The 24532-nt window shown below is 41.7% G+C and overlaps 1 protein-coding gene across 1 annotated transcript in view; it reads left to right on the top strand.

Annotated features, from left to right (window-relative positions):
• The window catches only part of CFAP54 (cilia and flagella associated protein 54), a 196912-nt gene that overhangs the window by 82067 nt on the left and 90313 nt on the right, over positions 1-24532 (top strand). Inside the window, exons 25-33 of the mRNA XM_034774729.1 lie at positions 1034-1181; positions 3081-3236; positions 4579-4701; positions 9195-9341; positions 12525-12624; positions 19166-19255; positions 20214-20340; positions 21234-21345; positions 22864-22988. Coding sequence (XP_034630620.1) covers positions 1034-1181; positions 3081-3236; positions 4579-4701; positions 9195-9341; positions 12525-12624; positions 19166-19255; positions 20214-20340; positions 21234-21345; positions 22864-22988 — 1128 coding nt within the window. The remainder of the gene's footprint in view (positions 1-1033; positions 1182-3080; positions 3237-4578; positions 4702-9194; positions 9342-12524; positions 12625-19165; positions 19256-20213; positions 20341-21233; positions 21346-22863; positions 22989-24532) is intronic.

Here is a 24532-nt window from a genome sequence, read left to right on the forward strand (position 1 = left end):
TCTTCTTTCTGTGTGTTCCATTCTATGCATCCGATGAAGTGGGCTGTAGCCCATGAAAGCTTATGCTCAAATAAATTTGTTAGTCTCTAAGGTGCCACAAGTACTCCTGTTTTTTAAGAAAAAGGAAAATATTCAATTAACTCTTTCGTGTAGGAACAGTGGTTTAATTGTGCATGTATGTACAATGGCTAGCACAGTGGGGCCCCAATCCCTGAATAGAGCCTTTAGGCCAAGAGTGGGCAGACTATGGCCCACGGGCCACATTTAATCCGACCCTCGAGCTTCCGCTGGTGAGTGGGGTCTGGCTGCCCCACTCCTGCACTCCAGCCTGGAGCACCGTCCTACATCCCAAATCCCTCATCCCCAGCCCCACCTCAGAGACTGCACCTCCAGCCAGAGCCCTCTCCCCCTGCACTCCGACCCCCTTCCCCAGCCCAGAGCCGCCTCCTGCACCCTGAACTCCTCTTTTCTGGTTCCACCCCAGAGCCCGCAACCCCAACTAGAGCCCTCACCCCCTCCTACACCTCAGCCCCAATTTTGTGAGCATTCATGGCCTGCCATACAATTTCCATACCCAGATGTGGCTCTCGGACCAAAAAGTTTGCCCACCCCTGCTTTAGGTGCTACCACAACACAAAATAATAATAATAATAATCAGTCGTAGAAGAAGAAACCTATTAAAAAGTAAATAGCCTGTTACATCCTTGAAATAACTTCCAAGTTGTCAAAAGATGACAATACAATAGCATCACTATGTTAAAAGGAGGAACAATGAGAAAAGCCATCCTGGGGTACTAGCTACCCAGCACAGACCAAAGCAGGAGACTTTTCCCTCCTAGTCCAATGCTGACATCACTGGGCAGCGTTAAGTGAAATTAATCTCATTTGCAGCAGCAGCAGCTGTATTAATCCTTTTGATTTATGATGTTATAATTAGAATTTGTATTTTCACAAATTATGCAGTTTATATGTGGAATGTCTATATCGTAATTATGTACTTTTACCATTATTTTCCCTTTTTTCTATTTTGTAGATTATGTCTTGATGCTGTATCTCAGACTTCTCCAATCCTCTTGCACCTCTTTCTTAGGAGCATTTTTATTATTAATGAGATTAATGTTAAGGAAGGAGCACTCTTCTGTGATTCCATTTGTTCCAAAGAGATACTGTACAATGGACAAGTATGTTTGGCTTAAAACTAATGTTGGGTTTGAACTTACCTTTTGAATTGACCAGTTGCATCTCAAAATTCCCTGGAATATTTTACAGTGTACACCTGTACCTCGATATAACGCTGTCCTCGGGAGCCAAAAAATCTTACCACGTTATAGGTGAAACGGCGTTATATCAAACTTGCTGTGATCCACCGGAGTGCGCAGCCCCGCCTCCCCCTCCCCCCCCGGAGCACCGCTTTACCGCGTTATATCCGAATTCGTGTTATATCGGGTTGCGTTATATTAGAGGTGTATTAACTGTAACTGCAGTGTATCTCATTCTTCATTAACATGGTATCCATCAAAGTACAATCTTCTGTGTTTTTAAGGTCTGTTAACATTTGCTGATATTTTTATATCTTTGGTAAAAGGGCTGTTTCTAGATTATTCCCTCGTTAAGGGGCAAAGCACACTGAAGCCAACGGAAGGACTTCCATTGACTGCAGTGGGGTCTGGATCAAGTCCTAAAAAAGAGGCAAAAAAAAAATCATTGTTAATTTTGTGCTACTTTGATGTTGCTAGAATTTTTTCTTTATAAATGTTTTTGTGACTTGACTTGTATTTTTTCTTTAATATTAAACTTGTAATAGGATACCTTTGGCATACTAGCCTGAGTTCTTTCTTGCCTCTCTTACTCCCAAAAAGAGTGATATCATATTTCTTGAAGATAGCAATGCAAAGGTATATCAATTCAACTTTCACTCCATTTCTGTTCCAGATCCCATTGCACTTCTTTTGTCTAAGGACCCAATCCTGTAGCCCCTACTCATGTGAGGCATATTAACAGAGGTGAAAGTAACTTAAAGGACTTACTGGTACACCAGAGTTCTGAGCAAGGGGTGGGGCCTCAACCGGAAGAGGCAGGGCCTTTAAATCCCCGGGCCCTTTAAATCGAGATTTAAAGGGCCCAGGGCTCTGGCTGTGGTAGCAGCGGCTTGGAGCTCCGGGCCCTATAAATCACTGCCAGAGCCCCATGGTAGCGGTACTGCAGAGGCAGCCGGGAGCTCCAGGGCTCGGGCGGCAATTTAAAGGGCCCATGGCTCCTCTGTGGTAGCACAGGCAGCGGGGCTTGGACTCTGGGCCCTTTAAATCATTGACAGAGCCCCGGGGCTTTGGTGGCAATTTAAAGGGCCTGGGGCTCCAGCCGTCGCTACTGCAGCAGAGCTCCGGGCCCTTTAAATCCCTGACGGAGCCCCAGGGGCTCCCAGCTGCCGCCGCTACCCTGGGGCTCCAGCAGCAGGGCTCTGACGGCGATTTAAAGGGCCCGGGGCTCTGGCTGCTGCCAGGAGCCCCAGGCTCTTTAAATCACTGGCCAGGGGAAGCTGCTCCCTGCCAGTATGGTTGGCGGTGTACTGGCTCTTGCCGGTATGCTGTACCGTACCGGCTTACTTTCACCTCTGCATATCAATGACTTCACTGGACCTGCACACACGAGCAAGAACTGCAGAATTGGGACCTAAAATGTCAGGTCGAGAAAGGAGTTGATACCTTCCCATCAATTAAATGTGAGCGATTAGCATGTGAAATTTCTACTTAGCTAAGTTTTTTTTTTTTGGTGCCACAGCCTCTTTCCTTGCTCAGTAAAAAAGCAACTGAGGTTGAGTCCCAGGCTTTGTAAGCGTATAGTCAAAACATACAATTAGTTCAAAGTCACAGTCTACCTTTGGAGTCATGAACAATGCTACTTTCCCTTATATACTTCTAGCAGGGATCACTGTAATGATTATTCCAAATTCAGACATCCTACATCCTAGCATTTATACTGCTGCTTAAGACACAAAATATCTTTCTTCTTCCATCCTCTGAGATAAGTAATTTAAACAACAGAATTTACATCTGAATGAAAAAATATTTGTTCATTTACAGGTTGCTAGACTAGCTGAATGTGAGAGAATGGTAGCGGCGATTGAACTCAGTAATTGGTTAAATGATGCAAATTATGCCCTGCAATCTGTTGTTCAATGTTATGGTCTCCTTGCTCCGATTATCTATCATAAGATTGCTTCAGTGCCAGTAGTTCAGGTAAGAACATTTAAAAGAGAGGCAACTTGCCTACAAATCTTCTGAATTTAAAAATTAATATATAATGAAGTAGACAGAAGGTGAACGAAACTTGTGGGATGTGTGTTCTTAGGAGCTTATCGAGAGCAGAATTTTTAATGCTTTTGATAACTTCACAACAAACAACGTATTTATTCTATGTATGTCAAGTACTGTCAGGCTTAAAATCCATGAATCTACATTCTTTTCTCAGATATGCTAGTGTAAATTCAGAGTAATTCCATTGAGTTGATTGGGTACTGTGGCGGATTTAAACCACTGAGCCATTACCTCTAACTATATTCCATTTACAAACAGTAGTGTTGAGGGAAACAAGAGCGTATTTGCCAATTGTTTCAGTGCTTGACTCTGATATCCTAGTCATCTTCTCTCTTTAAGCTAGAACTTTGTCCCATGATGTCTTGATAATTCACTTTGTGTTTTCAATGGAGAGATGTTTTCTTTTAAAAACAAAGCTCCTTTCTAAAAGCAAGCATCTTCCAAATGAAAACTGAATGACTACTTGAGCCCCTTCTCTCCATTTCTGTGTTTGGCATAAAACTATTTAGTTTCCTCAAGGATTCAGTTAAACATATTGTTGGCAGCATCCAAAGACTCGTGATCAAGAAATAAAAACAAAAATAGATTCCAGTTTATGGTTAGACTGAGCTAAATAACTTAAAACAGCTAGCATAATTGCTGTGTTAAAACCAGAGAGGGGATGAGAGCAACTGGGAAAAGGCAGAGGGATTCTGTTCACATACTGTATCTGTCTAATGATAATGTCTCAGTTGGGTAGTCATTGGCTGTGATATCATACAAAGTGCACAACCAGCCTATTGAAACATGGCTTCCGTGTTCAGATCCTTATTCTAATGGACAGTAATTTAGTAATATGCACTTTTCATATCTGTAAACAAGTTGGGGGGGGGAATCCATAGAGCTGACTGGAAAACAAAAATAATTATGTGAAAATTTGTTTTTCTTTTACATTTCTGACCAGCTCAAAACCATTTGCAACAGATCTATCTCAGAGTTTTAGCTCATACTACATCATAAATTATTTTATTTCTGACTAATTAAAACAGCAAAAAGACCTATAATGTATCTATAACTTTTATATCTATTACCTTAGGCAGAGTTTGAGTGAAAGTTTGGTCACATTTACTATTGGTATCAATGGGGCTAGGATCTCACCCTGTGTATTCAGTAAACTATTTTTAAGTTTTACAGTCAAGTATAACAAGATGATACACTACTAGGCACTGACCCTGGAAAATCTTTTCAGATTTAGGGCTTCATATTGTAATCCTTGTACTTTCAGATCCTCATCAAGTGTCTAACAGTCCTGCAAGAAGTCCCCAGTTCTACTTTACAGAGGAAACAGACAAGTTGTTATGAGAGTATTCAGCATATGATAGCTTGCTCCTCCTTTTATACAGCACAGGTATTTACTTTATTGTGTTTAGGACTGTAGACTTAAGGCTCAATAGATAACATGAAAAAATTAAACAAAGCTTCATCTTACTGATCTGACCTTAAGAAAAGTTTGGCGCTCTTGAATAAAAGCCTAAAGTGAGAAATAGTGGTATAAAAACCCTTTACAGACATGATTTGAATCAGCACATTTTAGTAATACTGTTTATTGTTTAAGTTTTAAAAATCAGAAACTTTATTAAGTAGTATGTTCAGGGCATAGATTATTATTTATTTGTTACTTACTGGATGAAATCAGTGACCTCATTTTCATTTGTACTTTGCGATACTTAGATTTCACAAACTTTACATTTTATTCTTTATTGGACTACATTTTAGAAATAAAAAATATCTTAGTTGTGGTACAATAGGTCATAAAACGGAGTGCTTATTTTTATACTGTGAAATATCCCTATCTAGTTTAACAGAGATGACTTTTAGTGCCTTACTATTAACAGAAAACTTAGTTTCAGACTGGTAGCCGTGTTAGTCCGTATCAGCAAAAAGAACGAGGAGTACTTGTGGCACCTTAGAGACTAACAAATTTATTTGGGTATAAGCTTTTGTGGGCTAAACTCCACTTCATCAAATGCATGTAGTGGAAAATACAGTAGGAAGATATATAGACACAGAGAACATGAAAAAATAGGGGTTGCCATACCAACTCTAACGAGACTAATCAATTAAGGTGGGTTATTATCAGCAGGAGAAAAAAATGTTTGTAATGATAATCAGGATGGCCCATTTCAAACAGTTGACAAGAAGGTGTGAGTAACAGTAGGAGAAAAATTAGCAAGGGGAAATAGTTTTTAGTTTGCGTAATGACCCATCCACTCCCAGTCTTTATTCAAGCCTAATTTAATGGTGTCCAGTTTGCATATTAATTTCAGGTCTGCAGTTTCTCGTTGGAGTCTGTTTTTGAAGTTTTTTGTTGAAGAATTGCAGCTTTTAGGTCTGTAATTGAGTGTGCAGGGAGGTTGAAGTGTTCTCCGACTGGTTTTTGAATGTTATAATTCTTGATATCTGTGGTGGGGCGGCTGCCCCACGCCCAGAGAGGGTGGGTTGCAGCAGGCCTAGGCAGCTGCGCAGACGCGCAACCAATCAGAGAAGGGCTTACAGAGAGCCAATCAGAGGACAGATTGGGGCCAGCCAATCAGGGCCCGGCTTAGCCATATAAAAGACTGCCCAGAGCAGGAGTGGTCAGTCTGTCCCAGGCCTTCAGAGGGGAAGGTCTTTCTCCAGAGCTGGGAGGCCATCACCACAGACAGCGCAGTGCAGGCCAGCTCGAGAGAGTGGGAGAAGGCCCTACTCCATAGCCTGCCAGGCGGCAGGCCTGGGAGGAGGAGGCCTAGTGTAGAGAAGGGCTGTTGGGGAAGCGGTCCAGAGGGATAGTCAGAGGAGGAAGGAGAAGGAAGACAGCGAGACTGTCGCCCGAAGGCCTCTGGACTGGGACTCAGAGTAGTGGGTGGGCCTGAGTCCCCCCCCCCCTTTTCCCCCCCTTTGTTTGCTGTGCTGCCCTACGCACAGCCACAGGCCGCGGGGAGCGGCCGGCCAGAACCACGCCAGGTCCTGGACTGTGAGGATCAGACTCGAAGGTGTGGGGCTGTGAATGGACAAAGGGACACTGTCGGAGGACAGTGTTCCAGAAGAGGACGCCGAACGTTGGGAGCAACGCAAGTCCGTGCACCCCACAAAGGTGAGACGACAGGCGGGACGCCACCCAAAGAGGGTGCTCTACTGGCTCAAACTAATTCCCCGAGACGACCAGGAGGAGGCGCCGCAGCGGTGAGCTACCGACCCTGTCACAACGTCCGATTTGTGTCCATTTATTCTTTTGCATAGAGACTGTCCAGTTTGACCAATGTACATGGCAGGGGGGCATTGCTGGCACATGATGGCATATATCACATTGGTAGATGTGTAGGTGAACGAGCCCCTGATGATGTGATTAGGTCCTATGATAGTGTCCCTTGAATAGATATATAGACAGAGTTGCCAACGGGCTTTGTTGCAAGGATAGGTTCCTGAGTTAGTGTTTTTGTTGTGTGGTGTGCGGTTACTGATGAGTATTTGCTTCAGGCTGGGGGACTGTCTAAGTGAGGACTGGCCTGTCTCCCAAGATCTGTGAGAGTGAGGGATCATCCTTCAGGATAGGTTGTAGATCCTTGATGATGAGCTGGAGAGGTTTTAGTTGGGGGCTGAAGGTGACGGCTAGTGGCGTTCTGTTACTTTCTTTGTTGGGCCTGTCCTGTAGTAGGTGACTTCTGGGTATTCTTCAGGCTCTGTCAATCTGCTTCTTCATTTCAGCAGGTGGGTATTGTAGTTTTAAGAATGCTTGAGAGGGATCTTAGAGGTGTTCGTTTCTGTCTGAGGGATTGGAGCAAATGCAGTTGTATATTAGAGCTTGGCTGTAAACAGTAGATCTTGTGATGTGGTCTGGATGAAAGCTGGAGGCATGTAGGTAAGCATAGCGGTCAGTAGGTTTCCGGTATAGGATGGTATTTATGAGACCATCGCTTATTAGCACTGTAGTGTCCAGGAAGTGGATCTCTTCTGTGAATATATGCCCTCATGTGCCAGTAATGCCCCTCTGCCATCTACATTGGCCAGACCAGACAGTCTCTATGCAAAAGAATAAATGGACACAAATCAGACATCAAGAATTATAATGTTCAAAAACCAGTCAGAGAACATTTCAACCTCCCTGCACACTCAATTACAGACCTAAAAGTTGCAATTCTTCAACAAAAAAACTTCAAAAACAGACTCCAACGAGAAACTGCAGAACTGGAATTAATTTGCAAACTGACACCATTAAATTAGGCTTGAATAAAGACTGGGAGTGGATGGGTCATTACGCAAACTAAAAACTATTTTCCCTTGCTAATTTTTCCCCTACTGTTACTCACACCTTCTTGTCAACTGTTTGAAATGGGCCATCCTGATTATCACTATAAACATTTTTTTCTTCTGCTGATAATAACCCACCTTAATTGATTAGTCTCGTTAGAGTTGGTATGGCAACCCCCATTTTTTCATATTCTCTGTGTGTGTGTATGTCTATATCTTCCTACTGTATTTTCCATTGCATGCATCTGATGAAATGGGTTTTAGCCCACGAAAGTTTATGCCTAAATAAATTTGTTAATCTTTAAGGTGCCACAAGTACTCCTCATTCTTTTAGAAAACTTAGTGTGGAAATTGCCACTAGTCTACCTTCTGGTCCCACTATGATGGAAGGTAAACAGTTTTACATACAAATAGCCCTCTGGGTGAATAAGTCATTTCTGACATTAAGCCTAACTCACCTTATTTTCTAATAAATAATAGCCCAAAATTTACAAATGTAAGAGCCTCCGGTCATTCACCTACATCCATATTCAGGAACATAAATAAGTGACCTGATTTTCAGAGTTGCTATGCACCTGAAGTTCTTTATTTACTTCAGTGGAGCTGCAGCTGCTCAGCACATTTGAATATTAGGCCACTTACTTTATTTAGATTCCTACATAAGAGTTTAAGAGCCTAACTTTAGGTACCCTAGTTTGAAAGTGTTGGTTTAGTAAATAGAAACTGGAACTATGCTAGAATTCTTTATGCATTTTATGTGCCTTAATAGGGACAGAGGAGCCTAATTAAATCTTGAAGTGGAACATAGGCATACAACGAATTGTCAACATTTGATTTAAAGTGCCTGCAAGGCTCTTGAACATTTGGGGTGGATGGGTGATGCACCTCGTATTTTGAATTATAGGCCTGGTCAAGAGGTTAAGTGCACAACAGAGTATTTTTAAAGTAGGTGGGAAGGCACATAGCCAGAGCAGGTTGCTGAAAAGTTAGACCAATTCAGGGCATACCTAAGTTGTTAGGTACTTGTGAAGAAGATACTGTCTCTGGGGAATGCAGACAACACCTAGTAATGGAAGAAAAGGGTTAGTGTGTAAATATCAAATCAGATTTTCAAAGCAGCAATGTGCCTACTACAGCTTTGAAAATCTACATGTATAAACTAAGATTCATAACTACAGATTTAGGCACTTGGACAGGAAGATTTGAAAATTCCAATCTAAATTATTCAAGTTTATAATTCCTCATCAATAAACTTTGATATTATTGCACTGTACTTTATTATTACTTGTGGACAGGGCCGGCTCCAGGCACCAGCTTACCAAGCAGGTGCTTGGGGCGGCCACTTCGGAGAGGGGCGGCACGTCCAGCTGTTCAGCGGCAATTCGGCAGAAGGTCCCTCACTCCTGCTCTGAGTGAAGGACCTCCCGCTGAATTGCCACTGCAGACCGCGATCGTGGCTTTTTTTTTCGTTTGTTTGGCTGCTTGGGGCGGCCAAAACCCTGGAGCCGGCCCTGCTTGCAGAGTTTTAGTCATTGGCTAATATCGCTATAATATTAATATATTTCCCAGTTATAAACAATGAAGGAAAAATTTTAATTAATAGATGTTTAACAGGTACTGCGTTCATGGAAAGAATATGAACTAGCATTAATTATTATTAACTATGGAAAAAAGTTGTTGGATTCTTCACAAACATCCCATGGACAGTCTAAATTCAGTAGTATTGAAGAAATGCAAATTGACACAGAAACAGAAGATGAGGTAATCTTTTTTTCATTTTCCCTTTCTTTTCTATAAGTAGGATGTTGCATAATAGCATCCCATCAAAACATTGCTGATATAACATAGTGTAAGAAATTTAAAGATATACAACATTCTTTAACATATCAGAGATCACATAGAAGATCACTTACATCCATGGAAAGTTGAAATTAATTTTAATCAAACAATTTTCATAGTTGAATACTGCACTTCATATCATGTCTTCAGAAACACTATAGATGACAGAGAAATAAATAACTGGTGAAACTGCTGAGCTAAAGAAAGTCTGAAAAAGTAGTATCCCAAGTATATTGAACTGGAGAAACGTAGCTTTCTCATTGCTGCTGCTGCACATCTTCAGAGGTGCTGTTGATGGCACCTTCCTTCCCCACAGACCACCTCATTCCTCTCAGGCTTGAGTGCATTTCTGCCTGGGGCTGCAAGAGAATAACACAGGGATTGACTCTGGATATGCCCTCCCTTGAGATTATCATGCAGTCTCAGTACTTCAGTGGATCTGGAAGGCTGGAGTGAGCCTTGCAATCATCAGTCATGTTCATGGTCCTCTGGAGGGGTGGCTCCTATCATCCTTCCTTAAAGAGAAATAAAATATACCATTGCTCCTCCCTTTGTCTCTCACTCCTGAAGGCGATGATTTAAAGCCCTTCTCGGGAGGGAAGAAGATGGTGTCACAGTTAAATGGCTAGCTGCACCTATGTCCCATTTTTGGTCTCTCTCAGAGCACCCCCTCAAGTCTTAGGCCTTGTGCCTTCATCTGTTCCAGGGTTTTGCAATTCCACTTTCCCACTGGGCCCTTGGCTACAGTACCCTGTGTATCAATTGTGCTTATCCTATGGGACTGACTGAGTTTAGGTACTTGTTTTGCTCCCCTTCAGGAGTCTGTGACCAGACAGTACTTCGGATTTTAAAAATCTGTTTATCAGTAGGAACAAAGGATTTAGAGAAAAGGATTTTAAAACAACAGTCTACACACGTCTTTCTTACCTACAGGCTTACTACTCTGATAGTAGTGTAGGAAGGTCAAGCATCTTCAGAGATTCCAGCGGGTGCTTTTGTCTTTTGCCTGGTTCCCCCAAATAGCTGCCCTCTGTTAAAGAGCATTCCTTTTAAAATCTGCCAGACATCTTTTGATCTCCTGTGTTTGAAGGCTTATTTTGTCCTGATATAAACTATTTTGTAGCTGACTAAATAGGTGGCAAAATGCATTGCCATTTAACAACCCTCAATTGTTTGTGGAAAGGTGGCATTCTGAGCCATTCTTTCCCTTCCTGACAGCCTCATGTTGTATTAAACCATTATAGTCCTATAGAACCCCTCCCCGACAAATAAGCATGACAACATAGAGTATTCATAAGTTATGACAAAGCATCTCCAGGTCAGTCACGGATGGTATGAAAAGTGCTGACTCAAATTTGTGGACCACAGCTCTCTACCCTTGGACTGTGATATTTAAGAGCTAAGGAGAGAGGGCTTTTTTAATACTTACTGCCCACTGAAAAAAAATCCTACTGAACATAACAGCAATTGGTACCATAAATGTTCAGGTCAGCCCGAATTAGCCTCTGCAATTGATATTTCCTATTTGAGGGATATTCCCTCATTTGTAGCTACATCCTGTTAGTAGTTGTAGTAGTATTGCACTAGAGCCTGGGGCTCCCAGCAAAGACTGGGACCCTGTTATGCTTGGTACTGTACAAACATAGAATAAGAGACAGTCCCAGCTCTGAAGAGCTTACAACCTAAATAGAGAAGATAGTCAAAAGGTTGGAGGGAACAAATGCAATATACAGGCAACTGTCCTGTTAGTTCCACAACTTTTTGTTTCTTTCTCTTATTTTATTTTTTTGCCTGTTTAATTTGGTGGTGGGGATGGGGGAAGGGGATTGGCTGAAAAGGGAGATAAGGAAAGTAGATGGGACATTAAAAGGAGGGGGAAGGATGAGGGTTATGGAGGGCAGGTGAAGTCAGGCTGAAATAAAGAGCCTGAAGAAGGAGGTTGGAGGAAGTGGAAGCAAACAGCCAATCAGCATAGGGGAAAGAATGTCCAGAGAGAAAGTTGTACAAACCATGTGTACAAAGATAACATCAGAGTCACCAGGTCCCTGATACAGCTTTTCCCCCCTCTGCTATTGCTGACTGAGTTTCTGGCTGGCTTCTCCCAGCAGTTTTTCCGAAAAAAATCAAATGTCCAGAATTCTAAAAGTTTCTGATTTTTGTCCAAAAACCAAAATATTTTGTCTAAAATCTGAAGTATTTCTATTCAAACATGCTGTTCTGGTGATTTGTGAATTATAATTTAATTGCCTTAGGTCCCCATTCTCCTCACTGGGCTCCCTAGTAGGACTACAGTTTCAATGATGCTCTGCAAACAGACCTCTCCAATGCTCTGCCTCCCTTCACCAAGTGGTGAGTGCAAGGCATTTCATGGGAGATGTAATCTGACTAATATTTAGATTTCTCCCTTACTGGGAGTGGAGCAGTTAGCTCATCCCACCCAAATGAAATATATCATTCAATCTTCTCTCCATGACACTGTGAGAATTACAGAACGTCAGTTAGCCGCTTCAGTGCCCTAATTAAGGGAATAAGTTATTCTCGAGATGACTGAATGTCATTCAGACAGGAAAGAAATACACAACTCAAAGCAACTACTTTCTAACTGAGCTCTGAAGTGGATCTGTTAGCTAAGGAGAGAACTGGGGACAGCTAGTTCCAAAGGGGTCACTCCCTCCGCCTTATAAAAACACTTCTCAGAAGTGGCAAAAGGCCATCTTCACAAACTATAGGGAACCATCTCATAGCTGCAACAGACACATTGTAAGCATTTTTAAGTGGATTTCCCCCTAAATATGTTTTTAAAAATTACAGCTCTGGCAAGATCCTAAGCCATTTTAACTTTCTCTTTTGATTTAGTTTCATTATATCCAAATAATTCAATGTACAGAAAGTTGATATCTGTAAATCACAATTTACGTGGAGTTTATTTCATATCTGAAGTTGTCACTGGAAAAAATTACATTAAAAACATAAATAACAAATATTGATTAGGACACCAAACAGGGAATTAAGAGACTTGGGATTTATTCCTGGCTCTGCCATTGACCCGCTGTCTACAGCTACATAAATTCTAAGTATTAATAATTTATAACTTCACATTCTTAGAGTCCTTACAATAAAAAGAAGTCCCAAGCCGCTGCAGTTGAAAAAGCAGCTGAGAACCTAGCAGCTCTGGAATCAAACCTCCTCAAACTGACAAGACCAGGTAGACGTTTTAGCAAAGTATTTTTTACCTTCTCTCTCTACTGTTTCTCATGGTTTGCATTCAAGAATGGTTTTGCAGAATAAGTACTCGTGTGTTCTTTGGCTGTTTTTTAAGAGGGAAAATGAGGGACACAATATAACCAGCCAAATATATGATTTCTGTTGTTTCATTTAGGTTGGCAGTAACATATGGCATTTGTTTTCACCAAGTCTTTCCTTCCTTTCAATGGTAATATCTCATTCCTCATTAACAACCATGATTGCTGCATTCAAGCAAACACTAACAAGCTTAAAAGCTCTATCAGTTGTATTGGGGCTCTATGCTATATCCTACCTCCTCAAGCTGTTCAGACTGCCTTTGATTTTTTTTCAGAGCAAGCTAGTTTGAGAATCCAATGATTTATGGCCATTCTGAACTTACAGTTCCTGCAGGAGTGCCTGCAGCAGTAAGTTTGAGTAAATATAATTGACCCAACCCATAAAAATACTAAATTTTAAAAGTCTAGTCTTTCAGAGTCTATTAGTGAACTACAATCACGAATTTTTAGTCACATGTGACTCTTTGGTCATTGTCTTTTTTTCTGTGTTTGTATATCACCTAGCAGAGTGGAGCCATACAAATACATAAATAATTCATAATAATAACAATTGAAATGTTTAGCTGCTCCTTACGTTGGATCAGATAAGGAAGGGTTATTTGTCCAGCTATGCCGAAAGAAGGACAGGAGACATTTGACATGGGTTTAATCAGGCCGCAACTGTATTATTAGATGTCTGGGACTTCCCGGCAGATAAAAGTGTAACCCTAGGTTTATTCTGTAATTACCAGAGGGACTTCTACCAGCTCCCCCTCTTTTTCCAGCCAGGTCCCTCCAGCAAATCCATTGCCAGGACCTTACCATCCACCCCCTTCGTTACAGGGTTAAGGTGGACTATAAAAATAGGGGGTTGGCTCCCTGTTATAGCAATCATAGAAGTTCCCAACTGCCCCCCGTTAGTTCCTTTTAACAAACCCTCTTTTTAAGTCCTTTTCCAAGCCATTTATCTGGTCACTATATACCTTTCCTATGGAGTACCTGCACTGGACATCCGCCACAAGGAGGTGCCAGCAATTAGCTTGCCTGCCTCCCCTGCACCTCAAACCCAGTCAGGTTCCCAGACATCTCTTACTGCCTCAGCCAAAACAAATGGGTTCCAAAGCTTTACAGGTGAACTCCATCCTCCCTGAATAATGTGGTGCCCTCAGGATGTCCAAAGTGATGAGCTTTTTATGAACCCAAGGAATTTGCCCAACCCCCTCTTCGTATCTGTCATGCCTTATCCACGAGGTGGTGCCCCATGGCTCCCAGCCAGACCCTGTGTAATGCATGTTCAACAACACAGGTCTGCATCAAGTCCCTTCTTGTTCTGGGCAGTAATTGAACCCCTTTACACATTCCCAAATAATGTTTTCCAAGGTGTGCCACATCATGTTGGTGACTACTGATGGGCCCCTACGGCGCACAGCAGTGGCATCAGCCGGCCCAATAACATGCTTCTCCTTCCATGCCAACGCAGGCTCACCCTGTCACTGGACCCTGGTCCGCCTATGTGCTTAAACCCCCCCCCCCCCCCAAAAAAAAACCCACCAATCCTGTGCCCACAGATCCACACCACCGCCTCCATGGCTGGTCTTCCAACATCTGGAATGAAATCACAACACGTTAATATTGACTCACCACCCAAAGTTGCACACACGTATTGTATGTGTCTGAATGCCAACGCCCAATTGCCAGACTTGCCTGTGCCCCCATACCCAGCTGTACCACTGCTGGGAAAAACAGCTTTTCTGGAAGATAACAGATGCTCCCCAGCCTCCTTGATCAGTTGTTGACCATCGCAAGTTTAATATTCCTACTTGTCCCTGACAATGTATATCACACAATTCCAAGCCCCTTCTTCCCTCTCCCCCCCGCAGTGCCCTACAGAACCCAGGCATTCGCTCGCTGATCCCGAAAGCACCAAAATTGCTATTAAGAATGCTGCTTTGAGCAAGGCCACTTAGATTCCTCAGAATGTTAACTGTGATGTACCTCAGCCTGCTCTGTGTAAAGAGGAGGATTTAGGCACAGAGCTGCCCCTTTTAAATCCTTCATTCCCACGGGAAGAATCAGTGACCACGCTGACCCTTTTTGCAGCAGTTTTCGTCTTCCCTCCCCACCAATTAAAGCACAGTTCTCTTCATTCGGCCAACCAGCCAAATACCCACCCACCCTGCTTAAAGGTGCGATGTGGTCATTCTCTTTCACAATCCTTAAATAGAATACATATTTCAGCCTTATTTGAAGATTTGTTTCTTCATCTCTCAATCCTTTTCTGTCCTTATGAATTCTAATGAGGTATGCAAGTTAAATTCAAATTAAGTAGCTAATTTAATAAGATACTGTACCATGTTAAAGAAGACTGCATTTTGTCAACAATTCGATGTGCAGTACTCAATAGCCAAAGTGCTACTAAAGTGTGGTGCTTGGTTATGCAGGTGTATCTGCAAAATTTAAATGAATAAACACAAAATCTAAATCAGAAAAGTTTAAGGTAAAGGAACATTTACAAATCTTTGGTTAGGAAAACGGATATTCAGAATAAAAGACATAACACAAAGCAAAAGGCAAGTCTCCTGTTGACTGCCTTTATAACAAATGCTAGATGCCCAGCTAACAGCTAGCCTAATGAATACAGTTAGATCATCTAGCACAGTGTGCTCTATGCTAGAGCTCATTATTAACAAATATGGTAACAAAAACCACTCTGAGGGAGATTCTTGTAAGTGGATATACACTGTGAAGCATCCCACTGATGACAATCTAAGAGGGAAATTGGGAAAAGAACTGAATGTGCCTTTTTCACTAGAAACCTGGAAACCATCTGCCTCAACACAAAAGACAATTCAGGCTGTCCCTCTCTTGAAGATTTTCTCAAATTAAAATTTAAAGCAGCCACTCTTGAACCCCAAAATGCTTATTCAAAGCTGATCTTGTCTCCACTTCCCTTTGGTGTGTTTGACAAGAGAGAGCCAGTTTTTCCTATGCCACTTTCTAAAACTACATAGTATATTACTGAAGCAGTATATTTAAAGCACTTTCATCAGTGCTGGGTATTAATCTCCATGTTCACTCAGACTGTATGTGTTTATTGTATTAGAAGAGTTAGTGCTCATAATCAACATCAAGAAATTGTTGCATCCTCTTTTCTAATGTCTAAAAGGATCTTTTCCAGATGATGAAAATAGATGCTGCTTCCTCCTCGGCTGGCTTAAAGAGCTAGCTACCATGGCACTGAGCGAGAAACTAACAGGAACAACTAAAAAAGATACAATATCTGATCATGTATGAAAGACATACATGTCATAGTAATTATGGTATCTAGGTCTTATGCCAGTTCTTTCCCCACATTCCTATCTCTGTTTTATTTAATTTTTATCCTTTTTATTTCTAGGAAAGGGGTTGCCTTGTAGATCCTTTCTGGGTTTAGGTACATAATATATTCATGTAGACTACTGTCAAATATGCGTACTTCAATAAGACAGAAAGTAGTCTATAGGTATTGGCAAGATATGTCTGAAAAATTGCACTCAGTCTTGCTATATAGCTATCTGCTTGTATTTGTGTATGGAAAATACAGGCAATGTTTTTTTTTTTTTAAAGCAAAAATATTCATTAATGCAATATGTAAAAAAAAAAGCCTGAAATATAACTGTGAATTATTGAATTGGGTATCTTAAATCAGCTAAGCATAAAATAAATAGATTTGAAAAGTATTTACCTGAATCATGCTATTATAACAGCAAATTGCATAGCATAATCATTAACATAGATAATGTATATAGGAGAGGAAAGATGGTCCAGTGGTGGAGCACTGGCTGGGGAGTTGGGAGACCCATGTTCAGTTCTTTGCTCTGCCACAGACTTCCTGTGTGACCTTGGTCAAGTCACTTACTCTCTTTGTGCCTCGGTTCATCATTTATAAAGTGGGAATAATAGCACTGCTGTGCCTCACAAAAGTATTGTGAAGATAAGTACATTGAAGATTGTGAGGTGCTCAGAGATATTGCAGTGGTGGCTACATAAGTACCTAAAATAGGTATTGTTGCTCTTTTGGCTTGAGATGTTAGTACCTGTTCCATTAGGAGGAAAAATTGATGATACAAGCCAGGTATATTCTTTGATGTATAATCCTGCTTTTCTGAACACAGTGGAAACAACAGTAGGGAGTTTCTTTTCTCAAAAATCCCTCACAGTGCATCTCCAAGAAGCTCTGTCTTTCTGCTTCCCTTCAGGGTTCTGCTCACAGCTGCTTCTCCAGCTTTCTGTGGACTTTCTGCTCTCTCTCTTTCTCTCACACTCACACTCTTAGCCCCTCTTTCTTTAATCCACAAACTCCTCAGCCCATACTCTCAACCCTGATCAGATCTTGCCTGAGGTCTGGTGTTGCTCAACTTGGGTTGCTTTTGTCTAAAATGTTATCTTGATGAAGTGGGGGGGGACCCCATCCAGTGCGGGGTGAGTTCATCCCATCCTTTGAGTTGCCCTCTGTCTCTGGATAGTGAGTCCTAGGGGTCAAACTCAATCGAGTTGCCCTTATCCGCAGGGCTGTAAGGCCTCATGGCCGAAGTCTATATAATCACCCTTATCCGCAGGGCAATAGGGCCTCATGCTGATTCAGTAAGGTAGCCCTTCTTCGCAGGGCAGTGAGGCCTAAGAGCTGGAGTCCATAGACTTTCCCTGGTTCACAGGGCAGCAAGGCCTATTGGCCAGTGTCACTAGAACTACAAGGCAGTGAGGCCTTGCGGCCAGAGTTAATAGAGATACCCTGGGTTCACAGGACAGTGAGGCCTAGCAACTAAAGTCAATAAAGATATCCTGGGTTTGCCTCCGGGTGGGCCCCCATCTGCCATCTGTCAGTGGCGAGTGTGTCCACCGCTGCATCAGCAGGGATCCATCCGCAACACGCTGACCATCATTGAGACAATGGCTAGTTCCCCTGGGCTACTTCCTACCATGATATTTGTGGTGGTGGTGGTCTGTGCATCTTCAGGTCTCCAAGTTCCTCGGCTGATGCAACTCCCTGTAGCTCAGATCTCCCTGGCGTGTCCACAGGTAGCTGGGTGTCTGCTTGGGTCTCGGCCCCTCTGGCTTCCGTGGTCCAAGGCGCCAGTTGTTCCTGGGCAGGAGCACAGCCTTCCTCTCCAGCAGTCAGCCCAGACTGAGCTGCACTGCTCCTTCTTATACTGGTGCTACACTTGGAGCTAACCAAGTAGGGACGTGACCTCCACCCACAGTGAGGCGTTAACCCTTCCCCGTCCAGTGTGGGGTGAGTTTACCCTGTCATAGTCATCTATAAAAGAGTGACAGTTGTTTGTCTTTATGAACTACAATGGGGTAACTCTCATATTCGAGAAATGTGACCAGGGTTGATCATTGAAAGACATTGCCTTCAAAATATTTAGTCTGTTTCATCTGTTTGTAGATAACTTCCCTTGCTTTTCCTGAAAAGGTTAAAAGAATAAGAATTCTAAAAGTAGCGATAGTAGTGAGAAATCTTTATAGCATACAGCAAATGTGGGCAAACTACGGCCCACGGGCCACATTTGGCCCGTGGGAACCGTCCTGCCTGGCCCCCGAGCTCCCGACCGGGGAGCCTAGTCCCCGGCCCCTCCCCCGCTGTTCCCACTCCCCTGCAGCCATGCCGCCACGCAGGCCACACTCTGGCCCGCCACTCTCGCTGGGCAGCATGGGGAGCGCAACTGGCTCTGGCCGTGTGTCGCAGCTGCCAGTTCCTGCTGCTGGTAAGGGGGCGGAGGGTCCTGGGAGGCAGTCAGGGAGGAGGGAGCGGTTGGATGGGGTGGAGGTTCTGGGGGGACAGTCAGGGGATGAGGAACAGGGAGGGTTGGGGGTGGGAGTCCTGGGGGGAGCCTGTCAGGGGGCGGGGATGTAGATGGGGTCAGGAGGGCAGTCAAGGGACAGGGAGCGGGGGGGTTGGATAAGGGGATGGGATCCCGGGGGGCAGTTGGGGGGGGTGTCTCGGGAAGGGGTGGTCAGGGGACAAGGAGCAGAGGGCAGCTGGATAGGGGGTGGGAGTCCCGGGGGGGCTGTCAGGGGGCAGGGGTGTGGATAGGGGTTGAGCAGTCAGGGGACAGGGAGCAGGAGGGTGGGATAGCGAGCGGGGGTCCCAGGAGGGGGCGGTCAGGAGACAAGGAGCGGGTGGGGGGGATTGGATGGGTCAGGGGTTCTGAGAGGGGCAGTCATGGGGCAGGAAGTGTGGGGGGGCAGATTGGGCGTGGGGGCCAGGCTCTTTGGGGAGGAACAGCCTTCCCTACCCGGCCCTCCATACCGTTTTGCAATCCCAATGTGGCCCTCAGGCCAAAAAGTTTGTCCACCTCTGGCATACAGTATGGGCTAAAGTGGGGTGTTTTCTGGTCTTCAACTGCAGTTCAAGAAAAAATCATACCATTCTTGTGTTATTAGATGTCCTATGGATTTTATTTAACTTGGTCATCAATCTAGGTACTGGACCAGAGATTACAGGACAAGAAGATCCTTTTTTTCTCTACCCTATAATTTCATGTTGGACAACAAAGAATGCCTACAGGGAAGGTAGGAAAACTGGATTTTGCTTTTGTTGTCAATGTTTCTTTTCTTTAAAATCCAAGATTGATAAAGTAATAGGTATAATTAAGAAGTTATTTTTATTCTTCATTGTTTGTAATAAGCACTTTACAACTTGAAAACATCTTTTCCATTTTTATCCTTTTATCATTTGAAAGCAATATAGTTATTAATGTTTCTTATGGAGATGCATTTATATGTGCATGAAATATTTGTAACAAATTATGACTTTACTGAAAATGTGATGTTTTTTCACATTGGCTGATTAACTTGAAAATGGGCCTATTTTGAAAAAAGTGCAATGTTTTGTTAATTTTTCTATAAAAAGCAACGCCATTTCTGCAACAGGAAACTCCCTTTTAATGAAGAGGAGTTTAAAATTTGAAGTTCAAGTTTGCTCATGTTTTCAAAACAAAATATGAGGTATATGAAATCTGGGCTGTGCCTCCTCTTATGGTTAAAGCAATAGAATCCAAAATATCAATGGAGACAAAACTGTAAAATGAACATAATTCACCATAATTTTAACACTGACTAAACTGGGACTAGAGGTATTTTTAATTTCTTGGTGACAAAGATGAGAGGGGTGTGGCCAGATAGCACAGAGTATAAACTAGAAATAAATTAAAACAAATCTCGAATTGGCAAAATAAGACTTATATCCTGCAGTAAGAACTGTGTTTTACCTTTTCTAACACGGTTTTCATTGCAGGATTGGAACCTAAATGATAGTAAAATGTTTTATGGATTATATCCTGTATACCGTTGAACTATCTGATTTTAATATTAGCAATTGCTTGCCTTTGTCTATGTGGAACATAATATTAATATGCCTTGAGAAATCATCTCATAAAAAGCAGTAATATAAAGCAGAATTCAGAAAACAATTAGAATATTAATACAAGAAAGCACATGATAACTCCATATTATTTTATTTTTAACATAGTAATGAAATTCAGGAAGAAACCTCGTTTCCTTGAGTTCTTTGTTCAAGTTTTGCACAAAACACTGAATGAAGAGAAATTTCAACGAATACTGGAATGGACAGGCAGTGTGAAAGATTTCTTAAGAAGGTAACTTTAGATTACAGTAGTAACACAGTACCCAAAAAATAATTTTGGTTTCTGTCTTCAGAATTCCAGATACAACAAAGACTGTAAAGTATAAGGGCTCCATCCAAGGTAATGCTGCTTCCATGACTACTGGCCTGCTAAAGTTCCATGGACCTCAAAACTATACAGCCTCAGAGACTACACCTTATTGTGAGGGGATATTTCTCCCTTGCTATGTCTGTGTAAAGACCATTTCTGTCATGAATAGCTGCCCAAGCCTCTTTTTCGGGCTGGGTCTACACTACCCGCCTGAATCGGCGGGTAGAAATCGACCTCTTGGGGACCGTCGGGACGCGACAATCGATCCCCAAATCGACGCTCTTACTCCACTAGCGGAGGTGGGAGTAAGCGCCGTTGACGGGAAGCCGCAGAGGTCGATTTTGCCGCCGTCCCTACAGCGGGGTAAGTCGGCTGCGATACGTCGAATTCAGCTACGCTATTCGCGTAGATGAATTTGCGTATCTTAAATAGACACCCCCCCCTGTAGTGTAGATGTAGCCACAGACTCTGCTCAGCAATATGACCATTGGGTGTGTCACAGTGACATCAGGAGGATAGAGTTTTCTCTGGATCGCTAGTATTAGCGAGCTAAGCCTTTTTAGTTAATGCAACTGGAAGAACAAAAATAATGCTTGATGTAATTAAGCTATCTATACCTTTATATATACAGTAGAGTCTGCAAAGATTTATAAAGAATAATAGCATTTAAGAAACTAGGACAAGGCTCCTTTGAAATTCTGAACACCCACAATTCTCATTGAAGTCCATAGGAATTCCAGGTACCCTAGCTCTTCCCGCGAACAGGTCCTTAATTAATATATTACTAACATTTAATGTTGTTGCTTGTTTATTAGGAGGAATAACCACTTTCTTGGTATCAAGGGAACTTTGGCAAAGGAAGTTAGTGAGCTCAGTGTATCTGAAGATGCAAAGCGGCACACAACAGCAGTAGTGGAGTTCCAAAAGGTGAGTTGTGTTTTTATTTAAAGCTAAATATCATTACCATATAGCAACAATATAAGCACAATAATACAAACAAAATTAAACATCAGGAATGGAAACAGGCATAATTCCTAGTCTTTGGGATGGAAATTCCAAACCTCAATATGCCCCGGTCTAAAAGTCCAGGAAAAGAGATGGGCATTGCAGTATTCCCTAAAGGCCAACCGATATAAGCTATTTCAGACAAGGAAGGGTAATGAATTACAAAATTCACAGAGAATACCTTCTCAGCAGCTGCCTTTGAAACTGAGGGGACTTTAGCATGAGTGCCTCCACTGATTACAACTGTGTTACTGTTGCACGCGAAGAGAGGTGATGTCTCAGATAGACAGGTCTCAAGACATTTAGGGCTTTTTGGGTCAGTAACATCACTTTAGCCTCCACTCTCTTAGCTTTAGTTGTTGCAAGTCATCTGTAACCCATGGTGACATTTAATGATGGAGCTGGAGAAAAAGACTACTAAGGGCCACTTTATTGATAGTTGGGACAAAAGAGAATTATACAGTTCTATCAAACTATCGATAGAATAGTCTATTGGTGGAACAGTGTTCTCCCTCAGAGCCTTCTGGACATGCTTGGGTTCTATTAGAGTCTGCGGGGAGATAACTGAAACAGGTTACTGGCACTGCTGAGAGAGATGTGCTCCTGCACAAAAATCAAGAGGTAATGATCAATCCATGAGATGTGTAAGATTGCCAGGGAATTACTTTTTATATATATATATATATATAAACAAAATTAAAGTCTTTATCCTGCTTTTTTTCAAGCAATTTGTGAAATATTTCTGTAGGGAGATTTTAAAGAAGTGTCCAAGTACTAATATGTATAAAAAAAATTAACACAAAAGTCTGTAATACCATTATCTTCTTGGAATTTGTAAAGGATAACAAAATTTCTCATTTGATAGCTTTCATACAACTCCTAAAATTCCTGCTTCTGTTGCATAATTAGTATCCTCTGGCATCTTTATTAGTGATTTATGTGATTGATTCTTTAGAAATTTCTTATCCCAGTACAGTTTCATTGAATCCAGCTAATAATAGTTCTCAGTGTAGTTCTGTTTTCATTCGCTACAATTTATAATATATGGAAATAAAGCCAGAGATTTTACAGTATCAGAATTTCTCTTAAAGTGACAGGAAAAGAACTGTGATGATTCAGAGTTGAAAAATATTGATAAGTGAAATAGAATTATTTTGGATCCTGACCAGTACCCCAATTTGAAACATCTGAAGTATCTTCTCTTTCTGCAAAAAGAGTTTTCTGGGATAACCTTCTGGAATGCATAATATTTCCTTCAATGGCATATTTTGACAAATAGTTCTGAATTTCCATATTTTCTTATTTTTCCATTTACATTTATACAGAAGTGAACTACAACACATTTTGAATGCAAATTGTGATGTAGATGCAATTAATGTGCCTAAAGAGCTAGATATGAAATATTTAATTAGTTTGTGACATAGCAAATATTTTTCTAAGCCCCTAGAGGCATCAACTTTGAAGAAACCAAGAAAAGAAGTAATGTCCCCCTTTAGAGGAAGAGAGAGTCTTAGACAATATTTCCTGAGACACCCAAGTCTGGGGAAATCTCCAGAAGCACAAAGGTAAATTTACAGGGTTAGAATTCACCATTTATACTCACTACATAAAAGTAAAATTAACTTTATTGGAAATTTACTTTGTAATGATGTCTGTTTCATTTCTAAATTTATGCTAAAGGGAATGAACTCCAGAAGGGATTGATTATAACAGCAGGTTCACAGATCACCCTCTTCTGTGCAACACTTTGGCATGGTATAACATGTGCTTCAAACCATGGTCACAAAATCTATCTCATGGCTAATCTAATTCAGGAGCCTTTCAGTCATAGTTTTCAGAGACCATCTAGTAAAAGCTCTCTAAGGCCCTGTCTTGATGGGCCAGAGGGTTCTATTTATCAATTGCGTTAGATCACTCGAGTTGGCTTACCAGAATTGAAAAGCCCCTTCATGGAGAAAAAATACTGGGCACTAAAGGTCCCATTAATGTAGAGGACAAAGGAATAACAAGAACCAAAGGCTGGAAGCTGAAGCCAGACAAATTCAAATTAGTAATAAAGTACAAATTTTTAACAGTGAGGGTGATTAACCACTGGAACAATCTACCAAGGGAAGTGGTGGATTCTCCATCTCTTGATGTCTTCAAATAAAAAATGGATTCCTTTCTCGGAGGAATTTTTTAGTCACATATCTATTAGGCACCATACAGAGCTAACAGTGTGAAATATAATGGCCAGACTAGATGATCTAATGGCCCTTTCTGGCCCTAAAACATATGAATTCATGAATCAGTAAGACGAATGCAAACCTCAGTACCTCTGACCAGGAGGTATCACTAGAGGACCACATAGACTTCATGGTATCCTGTGTGTCCTTCCTCCGTGTCTCAATAAGATACTGACATCCATGGTTCCTCTATTTTGCTGTGGATGCTGGATGCTTCCAGTTCATCTCAATGTCTTTTGGAATGCCAATCAGTTCCCAGAATATTTATCAAACTAGTGGTAATATCTTCAAACTAAGAAATGGGACATTCAAATACATTACTATTTGAACAGCCTACTGTAAAAAGCTCACTTGGAAAGGGAAACAATCTTCCATATTCTTCTAGTAATGAGATTTTTATATAAAAATACCTAAATAAATAAACAAACATGATCAGTTGGAGGAAGAGCTCTTTTAATCAATCCTAGTAGATCATTCACGTGGAAATTTAGAAGATTTCCTACTCTAGGACTAATTTCAGAAGATTAGATTCTTGGTTCTTCTAGTGTTTCAAGCCCAAGTGTTGGGCTCTGAAGAACTTCAACTTCGGGTAATGGTGGTTGCTTGTGCAGATGCAATGTATTGGGTCAGTTGTGGATTTCAGATGCAAAATCAGTCAAGGAAATATGGGTTGAGAAAAATTTCATTCCGACATACATATTCCGTCATTTTAAAAAAGTTTCTGAAAATATGAGTGTATGAATACTAAATAAAAAATTAGTTTCCTTTTTATTACTTCCCCAGCCCATTGATGAGAATACCTGCAGTGAGTTTCAGCGTTGTATTTTGAAACTGCTGTAGAAACTCATGATCCAGTTGAGACTTTTTTTGGTGTGGTGGATTCA

The sequence above is a fragment of the Trachemys scripta genome, chromosome 1, assembly GCF_013100865.1.
Source record: "Trachemys scripta elegans isolate TJP31775 chromosome 1, CAS_Tse_1.0, whole genome shotgun sequence".
Lineage (NCBI taxonomy): Eukaryota > Metazoa > Chordata > Testudines > Emydidae > Trachemys > Trachemys scripta.